This window comes from Aotus nancymaae, unplaced genomic scaffold (genome assembly GCF_030222135.1).
Source record: "Aotus nancymaae isolate 86718 unplaced genomic scaffold, 86718_ANA_hifiasm-v0.15.2.pri h1tg000057l, whole genome shotgun sequence".
NCBI lineage: Eukaryota > Metazoa > Chordata > Mammalia > Primates > Aotidae > Aotus > Aotus nancymaae.
The window spans coordinates 19,797,989-19,818,795 of record NW_026988471.1 but is presented as its reverse complement, the minus strand read 5'-3'; the positions used below and the strand labels follow the sequence as shown (position 1 = coordinate 19,818,795).

At 44.7% G+C, this 20,807-nt stretch overlaps 1 protein-coding gene across 1 annotated transcript in view; it reads left to right on the top strand.

The window, feature by feature from the left end:
• The first annotated feature begins 16,746 nt into the window (after positions 1-16,746).
• Positions 16,747-20,807, top strand: part of APOB (apolipoprotein B) — a 42,308-nt gene continuing 38,247 nt past the window's right edge. Inside the window, exons 1-4 of the mRNA XM_021677055.2 lie at positions 16,747-16,819; positions 17,108-17,146; positions 18,174-18,289; positions 19,547-19,692. Of these exons, the coding sequence (XP_021532730.2) occupies positions 16,747-16,819; positions 17,108-17,146; positions 18,174-18,289; positions 19,547-19,692 (374 nt within the window). The remainder of the gene's footprint in view (positions 16,820-17,107; positions 17,147-18,173; positions 18,290-19,546; positions 19,693-20,807) is intronic.

Here is a 20,807-nt window from a genome sequence, read left to right as displayed (position 1 = left end):
GCGTGAAGTGCAGGTTGTTTGTTTGCCGGTTTATGCCAAGACCATTGCTCTTTTGAGATTAAACCATAGAAAATGTTCAATCATTTGTGACCTATAAAAAATGGCAATGTCATATACGGTTCAAACTAATAGACAGGTGCTGGCATTTTACTTCCAGAGAAAGTCGATCCTGCTTGAAGCAGAGGGCAACAGAAGAGGAGCTAGCAAGGGCCAGGCAATGCATCAGCCATGCAAGCTCCAGTAAGTGCAGATGTCCTGCAAACCATGATTTGTGCACACATAACAATGTAACAATAATAACCGTGTATACAGCTAATGTTTGGTTAAGTCCTTACCTACTTTTGCCAGATGCTGTTAACCCATGTTAATTCATTTAATCCTTATCACAAGAGCAACTTTATAAGGCAGGGCTGTGCTTATTCCCATCTTTAGAGTGAGGAAACTAATGCATAAGGAAGTCAAGTGACTTGCTCAAAATCATATGACTATTAAGTGCCTAAGTAGGGTTCAAGCCCAGGCCAGCTAGTTTCAGATGCCACAGTTCTCAACCATTGCGCTAAACCACTGCTTTCACAGAGACCATATCTGCTGAAGTCAAATAATATATAGAGACAAATCTTCAAATTTAAACCTTTTACTTGGGAAGCAATAATTGAAATTCAAGGCAAACACACAGGCTGCCTGGTCTTCCCTATGTCTGAAGAACAAAGAGAAGAATGGGAGTTTTATCAGAAAGAGAAATGCTGCACATACTGTTTTGAAAGAAAACTCTTTGACACTAGAGAAGATTTTAGGAGCTGGTAAGCTGTGACTGGTGAGTGACAGTGGTAGGTAAAATTAGTCTTAGAGGCAGGTTGTTTTAGCAGCTACTAGGCAAAACTGGTCTTAGGGTTACACCAGTCTGGGCTTACAGAAAATTTACAGCTGAGCTTGCAGAAAATTTAATTCTTGGAGCAGGTACTTTGCACCCCAAGTGCTTTTTCCCCTTGGCACCTTGAGTCTTATTTGGTTCAGTATGACAAGAATGACCCAATTTGTCTAATCAACCTTCACGTATTTTAGGACATGGAACTCAGGGGCTCTCTGTGCACAGTGAAACCAGGTTTAGGACCAGAAGACCCATTTCTGAGTTGACTGATCAGTGAGGAGGAGGTGTCTTATGGGCAGATCCTGTGAGCTTTGGTCTCATGGGCTCAGATCCCAGGTGAGTAGAGCCTAGAGTTGCGTCTTCAATGTCCATCTCTACCTAGAGAGGGTTGGGGCAGGCAAGATGGGCACCACCACCCTCTTCTGTGTGTTTTCTTACTTTTTGGTTCTGTGTTCCTGTTTTCCCTGTCTACCATTTAAGTGTTTTTGTTTCTGCAGGATTCATCTCTCTATATATAGAATCCCTCACTGAATCTTCCTTTTTATGGGGAATCTCGAATCCCTAACCCGGCATACAAAACCTTGACAGTCAGTAAATATATATTGAGAACATATGTGTAAGTTGAAACCAGGCCCTGTAATTGACATCTTTTGAATGATATGACAGTGTGGTTTTAAAAGAGTTGTGACTGTCAGAGAATAATTAATGTAGAATTCGGAGGGTGAGAGGAGAGGGAATAAAACTTAAAGAATCTTGGCTTACTTAGTTAAACCCCTATACTTGGGGGGTTAGGTAGAGAAGACTATTGGACAGTAAGAGACTTGCCCAAGGGCTGAAAGTCCTTTCCCCCTTGTGAGGGTGCCACAGCTAGATCTGGGAGAGTCACAGCCTTAGAAGGTTTGGAACAACTGATTGGATTCGTGAATGGGAGGGGCATCTTGTCATCTAGTATTCATCTTTCATTGAAACTAGAACGTTGTAAAGTATTTCCCTACCATAACAAATCACAAAACAATGAATTCCAGTTCTGAATTCTTTAACGTAAGGATACTCTCTAACAGACTTCATTGTGAGGGTTTACTTTCCATCCCTGATTGGGGGCTGGGGATCCATCCCTGGATACTGGTGACCAGGGCTGCCCTGCTCATTCCCACATCATTCAGGAGGTTCTAAGGCAACTCAACTTTCAGCTCAACCGTGGAATTTTTTAATTGGATTGTAAATGTTATCCCATAGTTATGCTTTGGATGGTATTTTTTATAAATTGAGAAGATCATTATTTGTTTTTCATAGATGTTAAAGAGAGATGAAGGGACAGCCTACCTGAAAAATAATTTGACAGTTTCGAAGTTTCTGCAGAAACTGCATTGAAAACATAAAGATACCAAATGCATATTTTTTATAAAATGAGAAGCTGGCATTTTCACTTCAAATGTGAAATCCACCTAGTAAAAAAAGATATATCATGGACATATTTAGTAAAACACAAGTAGCACAAAAATGTCCATTGACCATTCAGCTAGCATCCAAAGGAATGATTTGTAAAATCTCTCAGAGGTTTGGATCTTTTGTAAAAACAGTTCATCTTACTTGGCCACCACGCATGACTCTAGCAGCTACTATACCTCTTTTAAGGTGATAGTTGGTCTTATAGTTTGACTATTTATATAGTTCATGCTAAAAGTAAACTAATAGAAAAACACTTCATGCTGGGTACAGTGACTCATACCTGTAATCACAGCACTTTGGGAGGCCGAGGTGGGTGAATCACAAGGTCAGGAGTTTGAGACCAGCTTGACTAACAGGCTGAAACCTCATCTCTACCAAAAATACAAAAATTAGCCAGGCATGGTGGCATGTGCCTGTAACCCCAGCTACTCAGTAGGCAGAGGCAGGAGAATCGCTTGAACCCGGGAGGCAGACGTTGCAGTGAGCCAAGATCATGCCACTGGACTCCAGCCTGGGCAACAGAGTGAGACTCCATCTCAAAAAAAAGAAAAGAAAAGAAAAACATTTTGTATTCATCTTGGTATCCTCGGGTAAGAGTCTGAAGTAGACACTGGAAGGTCCCACACTGTGTGCTCACTGGAAGGTCCCAGACCCATAGAAGAAGAAAGGGAACTGACGTGAAAGAATATATTGGTAGACTAATGATAATAATTAGTATGTACGGACTATTAACCAAGCACCAGCACTGTGCCAAGTACCTCATCTGTATTAACTTATTTAATAAATATAAAACCCTATCAGGTAAGTACCATTTATTATGATCTCCTTTTTACAGCTAGAGAAACAAAACCCCAAGCAATTAAATAACATGCCCCAAATGACACAGCTAGTGAGTGGCAGAGCTGAACAGGCCTCTGGCTTCAGAGCTTGTGCTCTTAGCCACGCTGGTAGTCCACACCCTTAAGTACAAGAGATGCATTAGCAAAGGAAGCATCAGTACCTAGCCCTGCATAAATGGTGGGCATCTTCTGGGTCTGTGTAGGATCTACTTGTTCTGTAACAAGAGTAAGCTGCTCCATAGATCACCCAGCATGTGGAAGGCCTGCCTGCCTTCTTATTGCTCTATGTGGTTACCTAGAACCAAGTCTGGCTAACCGGATGAACTGATGGAACACAAATAAAAATCTTTAGAAAGGGAAGTTACAAATGTTTTAGCATATCAGCATGAACCTACACATATCTATTTCATACATGATGTAAATACCAAGTTTTCTTAACTAAGGCCCATCTCCCCTTTCCTTCACCACCCAGGATAGGGCCAACGATGCTGAAATTACCAATAAATGCTTTGTACTGATTCGCTGATTGATTGATTAAGAGCTGGAGGCCACAGTGTGTTTGATTTTGGCTTTTGAGCCCCAGCTTCATTTATAGGTGCTGACTTCAATACTGCATCTCAGCAATTAATGGAACCAGCAGACAAAATCAGCAAGGATGTACGGGAATTCAACAACACCCTCAACCAGCAGGACTTGATTGGCGTTTGTAGAAAACTACACCAAATTCAGCAGAATATGTACTTTTTTAAGTGTGCATGGAATGTTCACCAACATAGATCAGATCTTCTGTGCCATAAACAAGACTCAACAAATTTAAAAGATTGAAATCATACAGAGTAAATTTTCTGACCATAATGGAGTTAAACTGCTGTTGGGTTTACCACACTACTCAGACAAGCAATATAATGTTTGTTTGTTTTTGTCTTAGTTTGATATCACTTTTTACCAAATAGGCTATTACTTCGCTTTTTTTTTAGGCTGATTGATGTCAATGGTGTCACTTTAAAAACTCATAAATAAATAGCCAAAAATATTTCTTCTAGTACTCCCTGGAAGAGGCCTGATAACTCATATAAATGAATTTTTTTCTAATTTTCAAATTTTTTAGTGTGTTTATTTCTTGCAAGGAACATCCTCATATCTCTTGTTTCCCAACCAAATCATTCACAGCGTCAAAGCCCTGACCTGCCCTTCCTGAGGAGGCCAAGGTTAGTGGCCGTGTTATCTCTTGAGCTAAAAGGATTGCTGGCTTGAAGGTGCATGGAGTCCACAGCTCTCTGGAGCCTGCCTTTAATCCCCTAGAGATGAGTTTACTTTGCTAGGAGAAAAACAGCCTCCAAACAGCAAAAGTCAACTAGCTTTATCATTCTTCTTCCGGGGTTATTCTGCTGCTGCTGAAAGGCTTTATGAGTGTCCTAGGACAGTCATTTTCTGGATTTGTCCTACTCCTGGAATGAATGCCACAGGATTTCATGGCTTTGTGCCCACCAGAGTACAGTAGCAAAGCTGCCAGTGTTGTGCCCCAGAAACATCCTCCAACAACGCTTCTCCATGGCCACACACATCATGATCAAAGCTCATCTCAGGCAGCACTCGGACACTGGGCAGGTCACACTTGAGGCAGTCTCAAGACCATTAAAACCATAGTGCCTGGTCAGCTAGTCAGCTGACAGCGTCTTATCAAATATTTTAAAAGCCTTTCTCAGGAAATACCAGAAGTGCAGACCTGCACTATTCCAACTGTAAGGAGCTCACATGTTTTTGTTTGTGGTTCCCATTCAGGCTCAGTTCTGCCCCCCATAATCCATATGTTGAAGCCCTAACCCCTAGTGTGATGGTATGTGGAGAATGGGGCCTGTGGGAGGTGATTAGGTTTAGGTGAGGCGATGAGGGTGGGACTCTCACAATTGAATTAGTGTCCTTATTAGGAAAGATGCCAGAGAGCTCTCCTCACTCATCCTCCTTCCATGTGAAGATGCAGTGAAAAGGCAGCTGTCTAGAAGCAGGGGAGACAGCGTTCATTCTGATCTCAGTCTTCTAGCCTTCGGAACTGTGAGAAAATATATTTCTGTTGTTGAACCTATTTTGTTAAGGCAGCCCGAGCAAACTAAGGCATGTGTTGAATCCCTAACCCCAAATGCCTCAGAATGTGGCTATATTTGGAGATAGGGTCATCAAAGAGGTAATGAGATTAGAGGAGATTGTTAGGATGGGCGCTAATCTAATATGACTGTTGTCATTATGAGGAGAGATTAGTACACAGACATGCACAGAGGGAAACCCACATGAAGATGCAGGGAGAAGACGGCCATCTATAAGCTAAGGAGAGAGGCCTCAGAAGAAACCAGTTCTAACCTCATAGAAGTTAAAAGTAGAACAGAGGATACTAGAGGCTGGGAAGGATGGGGGAAGGGAAAGATACTGAGAGATTTGTTAAAGGATACAAAATTACAGCTGGATAGATTCTAGTTCTAGTGTTCTATAGCACCTTAGGATAACTACAGGTAACAAGAATACATTATATAGTTTCAAATAGCTAGAAGGAGAATATTGACTATTCCCAAAACAAAGAAATGATCAATGCTTGAGATGACAAATATGGTAATTACCCTAATCTGATTATATTATATGTATCCAGCTATTACTATGTACCCCATGAATATGTACAATTATTATTTGTCAATTTAAAAAGTAAAATAAAAAAATTATCTATATACTGTTTATCAGAGATATAAACACACAAAGTAAAATTAAAAGGATAAGAAAAATATAGTCCCATTTAACTTAAGAGTGTATGTACAGCAAAATATCTTAAATATTTAAAACCCAAATCCAGGCCGGGCATGGTGGCTCATGCCTATAATCCCAGCACTTTGGGAGGCCAAGGCGGGTGGATCACCTGAGATCAGGAGGTCGAGACCAGCCTGGCCAATGTGGTGAAACCCTGTCTCTACTAAAATTACAAATTTAGCTGGGCATGGTGGTGCACACCTGTAATTCCAGCTACTCGGGAGGCTGAGGCAGGAGAATTGCTTGAACCCAGGAGGCAGAGGTTGCAGTGAGCTGAGATCATGCCACTGCACTACAACCTGGGTGACAGAGTGAGACTCCATCTCAAAACAAAAGAAACAAACAAACAAACACCTGAATCCAGCAATGAGGGGGAAAAAAGACACCAACTCTGCCAGTACTTGATCTTGAATTTCCAGACCCCAGAGCTGTGAGGAAATCAGTATCTATTGTTTAAGCTGCCCAGTCTGTGGTACTTTGCTATGGCAGCAAAGTAGCGAATTCCACATGTGCCAGGATCCCTGCTCATAAAATAATGCAGAAAACAAACGAATTCAGAGGTATTGGGACACCAGTTGGCAAGAGTGAGAAAAAGGAGGAAGAATAGGACATATGCACCTTCCCAGTGAGGGTGGAGACTGCGGCTAAGATTTGGTGGTGGGGCGAGAGAGTGAGTGCCAAATCAGAGGAGAAAGGGAGTGAGAGATGGGGGTGAGAAGGAAGCATTGTCCAGAGGGGAATCAGGCTCAAGACTGGAGCTGATCTGCCCTGAGGATGGGGCCAGTCCTCCATGAGGTAGGCTCAGAAGCTGCCCACGCAGCCTGACTCTCCCACCTCTCTGCCTCCCTCCTTTTAGGAAGGCTCTTACTTCTCTGACCAGTAAGGAAGCAAATAGCTCATCTGCCTTCTCACAAGGAGACATGGCTATGTTATTAATGAAGTGAGAATGAAGTAATTATCTGGATAATTCAGGCATCCATCACCACTTTCAAGTAAACTGTCCAGGCAGAAAAGGTGCAAGAGTCAAGAGGAACAGAACGATTTTAATTAATTGCCTCAATTTACCATTTTCTACTAGATTCGTTCAAATTAAATGACTGAGCTGCCCTCCAGCTTTGCCTAGGGGTCAGTCAGTGGTGGGGAAGGCCATTCACTGTCCCCCAGGGGACTCCAGCGCCGGAGCCTGCTCCAAAATGAGCAACAGATGCATCGTTTCATACCAACTAATTTTCAGAGGTATTTTCCAGGTGTGATGCAGTATCTCACATTCCAGATTGTTAATCCGGTAGGATCAGCCGAGTAAAGCCACAGTCTGGACATGTGCAGGAAAAGTATTAAAAAACAGCTGAGATGGCTGAGCCCAGCTTCTTGTTTGCCTACTCGGGGAAAATGTATGAAGACGTTTAGAAGGGAAAAAGTGTAATAAACAGCATTTACATTAAGAACACATCCAAACAGCAGCAAGCACAGGTATTTCAGCACGTCTATGCTTGTCCCTAAGCACATGTCATCAGAAATCTGAATATCAATAAAGGCAGCCCCTAGGAATGCCTCTAATTCCCGTCTCCTTCTCTGGCAGTGAATCGCTGTGATATTTTCATGTTGCCTCTCCTTCCTGGGTGCCCGCTGAGGCTCGGAAACCCCCCTGCCTTATTTCTCTAACAAATGCCGTAAAGAATCTCAGGTTCCCTAATCCTCTCATTGAGATTCAGGATGCTAGAGTATGAGCTGCATGGGATATAAAGTCACAACACCTAAGTTTGAGTTCTACCTCAGCTAGTTATATGCCAGGTGATCCTGGAAAGTCTTCTAACCCCAGGGAGCTTTAGGTGCCTCACCTGTGATGTGTAACATAAAACTCACAGAGTTATCAGGATTAAAAGAAATAATGGAAACCAAAGCCCTTTATCAATCATAAAGCACTGTGTGATTGCAGCTCTTGCTAAGAAGATAGTAGCTTATCTCTCCAGATAGAGGGCAACTCATGTGCATATACCGAAGTCACTAAGATGCAATCTTATGTTGCTCATTTGATCTTACATATTCATAATTGCCCCTTCTAGGTACCGGTACTTATATAATGAAGACAATAGAATTTGGTTAGTCCTGTCTTCCTCATTTGTAAGATGGCTGGTTAAAATATCTATTTTGCAGATTTTTTTGAATGTAAAATATGATAATTTATGAAAGTTAACTATCACAATGATGGATCCGTTTTTTGGTGCTTGAGAAATACTAGGGATATATATATATACACACATACAATGATAGACCAATTTCCTGTTGCCACTGAGGAGCAGAGATGAAGCATTCACCCTCTTCACACCTGCACACTGTGAATGTCGGTCTGTGAAGGGTGCCATCTCATTTTGTTGGCTCATTTGTTTCTAATTCCCCATCCTTCCTCCCCATTCCCACTCTCAACTCTTATTCTTCTCATTTACACCAAAAACAACCATTCCAAGGGGTTTGATGTCACTTTTTAAAAACTATATTTGTTGCTAGTTTTGTACATTTCCTTGTAAAACATGTTTTGGATACAGAGTAAGTCTTATGTCTCTAACCACTGAATACTTTCTTTCTGAATGAAAAAGGAAGAAGGGTTATCAGGACATCACAGACTCTAAAAGAAGCTTGGAATTTCAGCTTCAGAGACCAAGAATATCTCTTATTTTTCTCTTCTGAAAAGGCAAAGGTTCAGGGTCTGTTCCCTCAGTCACTGGGGCTTTGGTCACTTCTTTGAACAGCACCAGGGTGGAACAGTCCTGATAAGGACTGATTCTGCTCATTGAGCAATAGGGCTGATGTCACCCGCATTGGGAACAGGTCACGCCCTATTAGCAAGGAAGCAGAAGAGGTAACTCAGGGCCATTTACAGCCTCACAGAACCCAGAAATTTCTAAAAGCAAGGCTCAAAAGGATTCCTTTATACACGAAAAAATAACTCCAAGTGGATCAGAGCCTTACATGTAAGACCTAAAACTATAAACCTTCTAGAAGAAAACATAGGAGTAAAATTCCTTAACCATGTTTTAGGCAACAGTTTGCTACATATGACACCAAAAGGAAAAGCAAGAAAGGAAGAACACTAATTGAACTCATCAAAATTAAAAACTTTTATATTTCAAAGAAAAGTAGAAAGACAACCCACAGAATAAGAAAAAATACTTGAAAATGCTATGTCTGATAAGAAACCTGAATCCAGAATGTAAAACTAACTCTTAAGACTTGATAATAAAAAGTCCAAATACCCCAATTTAAAAATTCAAAATCCAAAGAATTTGAGTAGACATTTCTCCAAAAGAGATATACAAATAGTAGGAATGCAAAAAGATGCTCAACATCATTAGCCATCATAGAAATGCAAGTAAAAACTCCAATGAGACACCACTTCACACCCACTAGGATGGGTATAATAAAAAGACAGATAATAACATGTGTTGACAAGGATGTGGAGAAACTGGAACCTTCATATACTGCTGGAGGGAATGTAAAATGGTGTAGCCACTTTGGAAAACAATCTGTCAGTTTCTCAAATGATTAAACATGGAATTACCATATTGTCCAGCAATTTCACTCCTAGGTATACACCTAAGAGAAATGAAAGTGTATGTCTACATAACAACTTGAATGCGAATATTCATAGCAGCATTATTCCTGATAGATGCTAAGTGGAAACAACACAAATGTGCATCAATTGATGAATAAATAAAATGCAACATATCTATACAATGGAATATTAGTCAGTAATAAAAAAGAATAAAGGGCTACAACATGTATGAACCTTGAAAATATTATGGTAAGTGAAAAAAGCCAGTCGCAAAAGACCAGATATGGTTTGACTCTATGTATATAAAATGTCCAAAACAGGCAAATCTGTAGAGGGAGAAAGTAGCTTAGTGGTTGCCTAGGGCTGGACAGGTAGGGAACTTAAGGGGTGATGGCTGATTTGTACCAGAGTTCTTTGGGAGGTGATTAAAATATTCTAAATTTGATTGTTTTGAATCAATTAATATATTCACAGATAGGTTGTAAAGCCCATCAGATTGTACACTTTAAATAGATGTACTTTATGCTGTGTAAATTTTATCTCAATAAAGCTATTTTTTAAAAGTTCCTCTGCAGGGTGGGCCTTAGAACACCTAAAGGTGGCCATTATTTTTTCAAATAACTCTATTAGAAGTTAAGTGCACCACTGAAAAGAGAAAACTAAGAAATTCCTGATACTAAATGGCCCATTTCCACCCACTTTTTTCTCTGGAGAGCAAGCAGTCTGGGCTCTGGCGATGGCCTGAGGCCTTTCTGTGCTATCAGAGAGGGAAAAACATACAGATGAAAATAGCATCAGGCCATTCTGGTAGTTATTTGGTTTTTACTTTGGAATCTAGGTAACGATGGTGTCAGAAAAACTTCCACCTCAGTACTGACCATTCTCAGCTTTCCCTGTAATGGAACCGTCTGTGCCCCAGATTGGGGACAGAAATAGCAGAGACCTGAGATATGACCACAAAGCACTGTGACACATGTGTAGGCTCCATCTGGCCACCTGTAGAAACACAGGGTGGAGAAGCTTCCCTTCTAGAAACTCTTCATTGCATGCTGCCTAGAACATGATCTAATTTCATTAAATTCCTCTAGTTAGGCAGCCTATTAATGGGTGCCCAGGTATTCTCAAATTAATGAAGAAGAGTTGGATTCAATAAACTTACAGTCTTTTGAAGGCTGTATGAATCAGAGAGGCCCTGAACCTCTATGATTCTACAGAATGAGTTACATAATCATATTTATTCTAAATACAAACCCACAAAAAAATCAATGAAATTTTTTTCACTTTCAGTTAGAAATAGATTACAAAATGATACGGTTTGGCTGTGTCCCCACCCAAATCTCATCTTGAATTGTAATCCCCATAATCCCCACATGTTTAGGGAGAAACCCCCATGCTACTCTTGTGACAGTGAGTGAGTTCTCACGAGATCTAGTGGTCTTATAAGGCGCTCTTTCCCCTTTGCTCCTCACTCTTCTCTCTCCTGCTTAAATGTAAAGAATGTCCTGGCTTCTCCTTAATCTTCTGTCATGGTTGCAAGTTTCCTGAGGCCTCCCCCAGCCATGTGGAACTGCAAGTCAATTAAAAGTCTTTCCTTTATGGATTACCCAGTCTCAGGTATTTCTTCACAGCAGTGACAACAGACTAATATACAAGAGAATACAATGATATCAAAGATTCATTTTTTTTCAAGATGGAGTCTCTGTCTCACTCTGTTGCCCAGGCTGGAGTGCAGTGGCGCAATCTTGGCTCACTGGAATCTCTGCCTCCAGGATTCAAGTGACTCTCCTGCCTCAGCCTCCTGAGTAACTGGAATTACAAGTGAACACCACCATGCCCGGCTAATTTTTGAATTTTTAGTAGAATGGGGTTTCACCATGTTGACCAGACTGGTCTCGAACTCCTGACCTCGGTGATCCACCTGCTTCAGCCTCCCAAAGTTCTGGGATTACAGGCATAAGGCATTGTGCCTGGTCCAAAGAGCAATCTCCATGCAATTTTATGTAAGCCAATGTAGACTTAGTGCAATCAGAGTAGAATGGATAACCTACATTATAAACTGAAGATCCAAGTTCTTGCCTACTTCTGTCCTTGTCATGAAAACAAAACAAAACAAAACATCTTAGGGTGTCTAGGCCCCTGTTTCTCCATCTATAAGATGAGAATATTAGTCATGATTTGGTCTCTAAGATCCTGTCTATGTTTGAGACTACAGATTCTCATTGCTATATCTCCCTTCACAGCTCTGGACAAGGAGAATTCAGCCCAATTCTCATGGCCGCCTACACAATCCAGAGTTTCAATGCCATATGTACTACATTTAGTGTCAAATTAAGTCAAAGGCTTCATTAGCCTGAAAGCTCTGTCCCTGGCCTTGGCATAGCAAACCATATCCCCCCCAACCATCCCCCTGTCTCCCTTCTCCCCAGGCCTCTCCAGAGATTCCAGTAGGCCGGTGTCATCACAGGCAGCCAGACACATCCAACATGTTCCCAGCCTCCTGCCACTGCACTTCAGTGTGCCTCCCTCTTCAGTTACCCAAATCCTGCCCACCACCTTAGAGCCAGCTCAATCTCACCCCTCCAGGACCCCTGAGACCCCCATCATACCACTACAGTCTAACTGTGTAGACCCCACACTGGGCACACTACATACGTTCATTACTGGCTGTGACATCTGATTATGCCCTTCTCCTAGTCTGGAAGATCTTGGAAAATCATGCTCAGAAGCTCCATAACACGTGAAGAGAAGCAGTGCTGGTGTGGGAACGCTGAGATGTGTTTGTCCACCCAGCTGTCCAGCACCAGCACCAGTCTTAGCCTTCTGAGGTAATGCATTCTGAGCCTTAGCCTTGAGAGAAAATAAAGAAAACTTAAGTAGTAAAAAGTGGCTGACAAAAGCTGACCAAAAGCCTTTCAAAGGAAACGCTTAGTTATATCTAAGGAAGCTTATCCGAGGTCAAGGCAAGGATGAAGCCTAAAGGTAGACATGGGGAAGAACTTCCAGAGAGTAGTGATTCCCTGTGCCCCTGTGTCCCCAGGAGGGCGTACACTCACCTTATTTGAAAATCTGTATAAAATGAGTGAAGGGTTCTATTTCTTGGGCAGTGTGGGCACAGGTCTCTGGAGAGGTTGGTGGCCTCCCAGAAAATCCTTCCTGCATCATGGTTCTGGGTCCTCAGCCACAGCTCCTAAGAGCCATGAGGTTTGAGCCCAGAATAATTTATGTGGTTTTTTTTTTTCAGTCCTAAAGTTTCCATAGAATCAAAGTAGTCAGAGCTGAATGGGACTAAGAGATCATCCAGTCCTGTCTTCTCATCACACAGGTGAGGGACTGCCATCTAGAGCCACAGAAACTGTCCCACGGCCCCAGTTCACAGACTCTTCCTCTCTCTCTCGTACAGTTCCAAGTCGACTGTGCATTCCAAATTAAGATGTAAATATTAGCAGCAACACCCAAGAGTAAAAATGAGGTGTGCGTATGAAAGAAACCCATTCACATGGACCATGTTACATTATAATCACAGTGTTTACTGCTTGGCTACCATCTGCTCGGCCTAGCAAGGGTGTCGGTGAGGAAGAGAGGATGAGGGGTACAAATCTGTGAACTACACATGGTCTTTGCTCTCCTAGCTTCTCTCCCTCATTGGCAAGGTAACAAGTAAACACGTGAAAAATCAAATAATGTTATCAGAGGAAAACATAAATTCAAGGCAGCAAGAGCAGGTTTGTATGAAGGCCCTTCATAATTGCTGTCCTACCTAGAAACTGCATGACAGGGAATCAGTCACAAGCCATGAAGTCTAACTGGGCGGGGTCCCAGAGAAAGACTCAGCGCAGTAGGTGGGGCTTCAGCCAGCCCTGGGAGGGTGGGAGGATGACATCCTCATAGGCAAGAGAGTGATAATTCCCACACACAGCTCCTCACTGCACACTGAACCCTGCTGACTTCTGGCTTCTCTCCCGGGAGTAACTGCGACTCAACATTCTCACCTTATCTCTAGAGTAGCAGAATGACGGAGAAGGAAAGTTTCTTTTTGCTTCTCACAGGAGGCTAATCACCCATCTGGAATGCCTACATTTGGTTGACACTGGCTCACCCTACCATCTTCCACCCGAACCATTCACCTAAATGCGCCATTTTTTCCCTGATATTTCTCGTGTGTGTGTGTGTGTGTGTGTGTGTATGTGTGTGTGTGTGACATGCTGTCACTGGGTGAACAGGCCACCCTGGGCATGGTTCCATCTACAACGTTTGAAGTTTATTTTCCAGCTTCTGAGCATCATTTGCAATTACAATGCTGTCATACGCAGAAAAGGGATAGGCTAATTAATCATTGTCAATACTGGTCCCTATTTGATGAGATTTTAGAGCAGCATGGCTGGGAATAATTGGTATAGATTGTATTTCCCTGCTTTATATCACTGAAAATATTAATTTAGCATCATGGTTGCTATGCATAAATATCCTGAAAAATAGGGTACAGCTGAATAGTGCCGATTCATTCATTCATATTCAGCAAATTATGTACTAAGCACCTACCTCAATATGTGAACAGCACTAAACTCAGAATATTGGTCTCCTGGGGGCCTGTATTAGCCTCCATGATTCCCTGAACTTGGCCAAGACCCTTCTGGTCAGCTGCAGATAGGCACAATGGATAGTTTTGCTTCTAGAGAATGTAACTGAGACATTCAGCATTATCTAATGTCTTGAATTCCTCCAGTCAGGTGGCTTTCTCATGGGTACTCAGAGCCTTGTGATTACCCAGACTGATGGTGCACCAAACAGGACTTTGCATTCATGAGCTGATAAGTCACAGTCACTAGCTAAGATTGATCTGTGTGACACCAGAATGTGTCTCTACCTAAAGGGAAAGGAATGAAGGGTAATATCTTTGGTCACAAATAAGATATCTCCAAATAGTTTTTGACGAAGGATCTAAGTGGATTTTGTAACTGAAGAACAATCTACGCTCATTGTTAATCTTGACAGCATTTCTGTGAATGTAGTCAAGTCAGCTCAACAATTTAACACTTGCTCTAGGGGGTTGTGTGCTGGACCCCATCATGGGATAGGTACTGCTGGCTGGGGCCCAGTCCAGGGGGGACTTACCAAAAACCCCCAGGAAAAAAGGGAACCTGAGCCCAGTAGCTGTCTTAGGTTTCCTCCTTTAGAGATGGTGACAGTCCTCTCAGCTCATCCAAACACTTCACAATGTTGTTTCCAGTCATCAGATGCATTTTCAATTCCTACTTTGTAAAAATTATGTTCTCTATCGATGCTGACCATAGGACCCTGGCTTCATCTGCACCCAACAGATAAAGCCTGGACTTATGCTTGTAAATTAAAGCTCCCCACCTCCTTTTGGCTTCTCTGTCATGAATATTCTTACCCATTCTCCCTAATGTGAATGTGCATGGGAGCAGGACCATTTCCTCAAACACTAGCATGAGTGAATCCTGTGGAACATCAGTCCACATAGAATAATTCAAATCAAGTGTTCAGAGAAATGGGGTTTCAGAGCAATTACATTTTCCAGACCCTTCACAATTCAGTGGTGTAGGTATGACCAGACTTGAGTTGAGACCTCTGTAATATCCATCTTTAACTAACATTAATATGCTGTGGATGCAAAGCAACTGATCACTGGAGGGAGTTTGGCTGCCTCCAGGAGTTCATAGGTAACCACAGTATCTGAATAAGGACAGGTGTGGAGCCCATGTGCAGGAAGCAGGCGAAGATCTTTCTGTGAGTCTCCTCCAAGGGAACTGGGTATTTATACAGAGTTACTGTTTCAAAGTTGACCCTTCAGGAATTATCAGTCTTCACCAGTAGCTTGTTATATCTGGAGGTATCTCATAATTCAAACAAAGCTGACAAGTTGTAACACTGAGCACACACTGGCGTCAGCAACAGGCACCGTCCACTTCCCACCCCCATTCATCCAGCTTGCCCCTGGCCGCCTCCCACTTGCCTTCCTGGGTGGCCCCCCAGCAGGTACAGCTACCCGGTTAGCCCCCCCTCTATCCTACCTCAGTTGCTCACCAGCAGTTTCCTGCCTGCACAGCTTGTCTCCCTAACCAGATTGGAGGTGCCTTGGGGACACGGCCAGGCTCAGACATTCGTTCAGCCCATCATAGCGCCATCCCATCAATAAGCCCTTCTGAGTGACCCTGGGTTAGTAAAATGAGTGTTGCTGAAATTTTACTAAGGCTGATTCCCTACAGCTGGGCAGAGGCAGAGAGCGCTGGCTGAAGTTTCCTATGAAAATGGACAGTGCCTAGAAGAGAAGGAAATGATGCATGGAGAAAGTTCCAGATATCTGTGAGGAACATGACGTGTCCTGTCCACTACCCTGCTTTTCCTCGTTGGCCTCCCCACCACTGGAGGAAACCCAGAAGCTGGTGCAGGTAGGGAAAGCCCTCTCGCAACTTCCTAAGAAGACCTTGCCCAAGAGAGGTGGGTCCTGGGAGGCTGCCCTTCCTCAGAGGCCTCTCCTCATTGGGGTTTCTTGAAGACAGGCACTTGGACTCCTGCTGGGACCAGGCAGGCCACCCATCCTCAGGGGCAGTGGCTGGTCACTCACCAGACCTCCCTGCATCCCCTTTCTCTCTCCGCCCCCACCCAGCACGTGCTGAACTCACAGCCACAGATACTGATCAGGACTAGGGTATCTGTGAAAATCCAAGGTCCACCAAAATGGAAAAGAAGGAGCCAGTGGGAACATGTCTCCACCAACACAGTGCTCAGGACTGATTCTCCACGTGGCTCCCAATTCAGTGCAAGAGAAGCAGGGATTTTGTCCCCGGGGTGGGTCATCTCCTGAAGAAGGCACTCCTGGTCAGGGCAGGCTTCTCAGACCCTGAGACACCGGCCATGGCCCCACTGAGATACAGGAAGGGCCCGCCAGAGCCTTGAAGACGCTTAGGGGAGGGAGCACAGCGGGGACCCAGCTCCGGGTGGCTGCGGCTGCATCCCAAGTGGGCCCCCTCCCCTGAGGCTCCTCAAGGCTCAAAGAGAAGACGGTGCAGTGCGGAAAAGCAAACAGGCCAGGCCGGGCACGCGCCCTTTGGACCTTTTGCAATCCAGGCGCCCCTGCAGACTGGGCCTCCTATAAAAGGGGTGTGCGCGCCGGCCGCGCATTCTCACTGGGGCCTGCGGGGCTGAGCTGCCCTTCTCGGTTGCTGTCCCCGAGGAGCCCGTCCAGCCAGCAGGGCCGCAGCCCAGGAGCCGCCCCACCGCCGCCGGCCATGGGCCCGCCGAGGCCCGCGCTGCTAGCGCTGCCGGCGCTGCTGCTGCTGCTGCTGGTGGGCGCCAGGGCGGGTGAGTGCGCGGGCGCGCTGCGGGCAAGGAGGGGGTTGGCTGGGGCAGTCCGGGGCTAGGCCAGGGGGAGGGCATCCACAGGGGCCAGGGCGAGTGGGGGGACTGGACGAGCTGGCGGCCCCTGCAGGCTCAGGATAGGGGGCGCGGGATGGAGGGGCTGAGGAGGGGCGCTCCGGAGCCTGCCCCCCTCCTAAAAGGTGAGACCTGTGCCGGTGGTCCTTCATGTCGGGCCCTAGCACTCGCTGGGAAGACGCGGGACGCTCACGGATTTCTTTCTCTGTCTTACAGAAGAGGAAGTGCTGGAAAATGTCACCCCGATCTGTCCACGTAAGGCATCTGCGCATGGGGCGGGGAGGGGCGTCCAGCCCCGTGACCCCCCTACACCCGGGTCCCTGAGGGCCTCTCACTCTACAGGGCTGAGATGGCACCATGTTGTGCCCTGCTCTGAGCCCAGGAAGCAAGTTCCTTGAGCCGCTGAGCACCCCCAAGGGATGCCAACTCTCTTCTACCTGCCCTTCGGTGCTGTCCCAAAAGTTCAGCCTGGGGGTGGGGGAGGGAAGGGACTGTCACTCTGTTGACCTGGGCACGCTTTGAAGAAACATCACTGTCCTATTTATCAGTGACTAGTCATTGATTAGAAGCATGTGAGGGTGAGGAAATGCTGACTTTAACCTCTGTGCACAAGTCGGACCTCCACCCCCTTCCTATTTACCTGACCCCTGGGGGTCAAAGAAGCTGGCCTCGAAGCCGGACTGTGTGCTGGAGCCGCTGGGCGGGCTTCTGATGGGGCAGCACCGCCATCTGGTGGGCATCTGTCATCACTGCAGCTGGGCTCAGCACTCAGCTTTTTCTTCCATTGTTCAGAAAATTCCTTTCAAGCCCAGTGGAAACCTCCAGAAACTCCTTTACTAGGAGTTTTAGTTACGCCTAATGCTTAATTGAACTTTGCCTCCGGTATTTGGTAGTCTCAGAGTCACGGAATTACCGCGTTTTCAAGTTAAAGCATTAGAGAGAGTACTATCTATTTGCTTCACGTTGTCATCTCTTTATTTGCCAGAGGGTCTTCTGCAGATTTTCTGAGCCCCATTACTTGACACTTGTCATTCCCTTCCCTGTGCCTCAGATGATATATTCAAGACATGCCAGCTAATTTAAACCTTAGCCTTAGCAAAAACATAACGAAGAAGTCAAATCTATAAAGACAAATTAAGTATAATGCAAAGTCAATTAAAAAATAATTTGAGTTTAATTACCATTTTTAATTATCTATGTCACTGCCCCTCTCTGCCCAGAATTGACTGTCCTTGGGAGAGCTATTTCTGCTACGTGGCTGACGTATTTCTCCCCATGTTAGGAGATGCAACCAGATTCAGGCACCTCCGGAAATACGTGTACAGCTACGAGGCTGAGAGCTCCAGTGGCGTCCCTGGGACTGCTGATTCAAGAAGCGTCACCAGGATCAACTGCAAGGTATGGAGGACACGGGCAGGAGGAACCTGGAGCCCACAGCTTTCCCCCAGCCCTGTTCCAGCAGGCGCCCAATACATGACCTTCCCGGAGGTTGTGTACTGAGTAAACACAGAACATCCCAGAACTGTTGTAATCTCATCGAAGTGCTGGAATTTTGCCTCTGTAAGTCTGACACATTGCTGAGATGTTGTCTTCCCCCCAAAATTTTGCAAGCCAGATGTGTTTTCCCATGAACTTCTCAGATGCAATGAGAGTACATCATCTAGATTAGCAGCAGTGTGGGTCTGTAGATTTCAGCATGCGAGAAGCCCAGCAGGTGAGCTAAGGGAGGTGGGCATCTCGGAAATGCACTGTGAAATGCAGTTTTTATAATCTAAGTCTAACAGACTCTGTTGCTAAAAAATGAATGGACAGAAGAAAGAATATAAACATGCAGTTTGTTCTAAAATAAAACTTTACTTATTGAGACTAGTTGTACTCATGTCATGTACATCTGGAGAAGACCTATAAGCGCTGTAGGGGTTTGGGTGGGGAGGGGAAGTCAGGCTGAGAAGTGGCCTTCTTTAGAGAGTGCTCTAACTCTTGTGTGCTGTCCAATGTGCTAGACATGAGCCACATAGGTCTATTTAAATGGAATGAAATTAAAAATTCAAATTTGTTGTCACCTTAGCTGCATTCCAACTGCTCAACGGCCACCCTGGCTGGTAGCTCCCATGTTAGACAGCACAGATGTAGAACATTTCTATAAACTTATTTGAATACTGCTGGATAATAGACATCCCTTGAAACTCCCGCTATATGTGAAGCTCTAACTACGCCCTAATAGATATAACCAGTTTTTTGGGTGACATTAAGGAGACATTTGCTGTGGAAACTAAGGATGGTCGTCTTCCTGCTTTCTCTTTTTCTTCTTCACTCTCACTCCTAGTCTACAGTGCTTCTATTTAACCACAGCTCTTATAATTAAAGTGAGTAACTTCAGAACCAATAAAAGGACATCCTCCTTCCTGTGCATAGGGGCAAACTTAAGAAACGTGTTACCCGGGAGGGGAAAAGGCCAGCAATAGGATGAAGTCTAGGTTGGTGCCGAGAACCCAGGAGGTATGTTGATAAGGCATGTGGTGTTGAGGAGCAGGCAGTGATATTCCCCAGCGGCACTCCATTTGGTGCTCTGATTAGAGATTAAGCCCTGGGCTTCAGGGACTGCCTCTCACTCTTGATAGACAGCCTCAGTGCTCTGCTACCCTGTATTCTCAGGCTGAGCTGGAGGTTCCCCAGCCCTGCAGCTTCATCCTGAAGACCAGCCAGTGCACCCTGAAAGAGGTGTATGGCTTCAACCCTGAGGGCAAAGCCTTGCTGAAGAAAACCAAGAACTCCGAGGAGTTTGCTGCAGCCATGTCCAGGTAAGGCGTGTTGTAGTGAGCACACGCATGCGTGTGTGTCCGCTGAGGTATGAATTTGTGCATTTACACCAGGCATGGATGTGACTCTAAGTATTTGTATTCTGTATTCACCATGGATCGGGGAATGGCTGAGTTTTCACAATCATCAAAAAGAGAGAAGCATTATTTACCCTTCCCTAGTTAGGCTCCTTTAATTATCATTTAAATGTGTATCTAAAAGATCCCATGCTTTAAACTTCTTGAGATTATAAAACTGAGATGGTTTGTTTAAACAAGTGAATTCTTGTTTAAAGAATTAACAAGACTGGTGCTTGGTAGTCTTCGGTGTGGGGTCCCAGAGGGACTGGCTGCTGTGGCCTGCAAATGGCAGGGCAGGGTCTGTTCAGCACAGGGCAGAGGAGCACCAAGGCTTCAGTGGTTCCCCCTCCTGGACTGGCATTCAGCCACTGCACGCTGATCGGCTGCTGCAGCTGCATCTCTTCTGACTGATCAGGGCCCACGTCACACCCATTGTAAATATTTTCAACATCACCCCTGCCTTATCCTCAATCACAGTTTGTAGGGTCCCAGGTGTGTGTGAATACAGGCGGGATAGAGTTGTTAATTTGGTAGCATCGGAAAACTCCGCCTATATTAGTCTGTTTTCATGCTGCTAATAGAGGCTTACCTGAGACTGGGCAATTTACAAAAGAAAGGTTTATTGGACTCACAGTTTCACGTGGCTGGGGAGGTCTCACAATCGTGGCGGAAGGTGAGGAACGGCAAGTCACATCTTACGCAGATGGCGGCTGGCAAACAGAGCTTGTGCAGAGAAACTCTCCTTTTTAAAACCTTCAGATCTCGTGAGACCCATTTGCTATCACGAGAGCGGCACAGGAAAGACCCGCCCCCGTGATTCAATCACCTCCCACTGGGTCCCTCCCAAAACACGTGGGAATTATGAGCGCTACAAGCTGAGGTTTGGGTGGGGACACAGAAAAACTGTATCACCATCCTTGCCCATTTTTAAGTTTGGCTGAACATTAGATTCACACGCCAGTCCTTTCTCGCCAAAATAGACTGTGAGGCTTCTTTCTTTCATATGCTTTATTTTCTCTAAGACTTAGCCGTATATG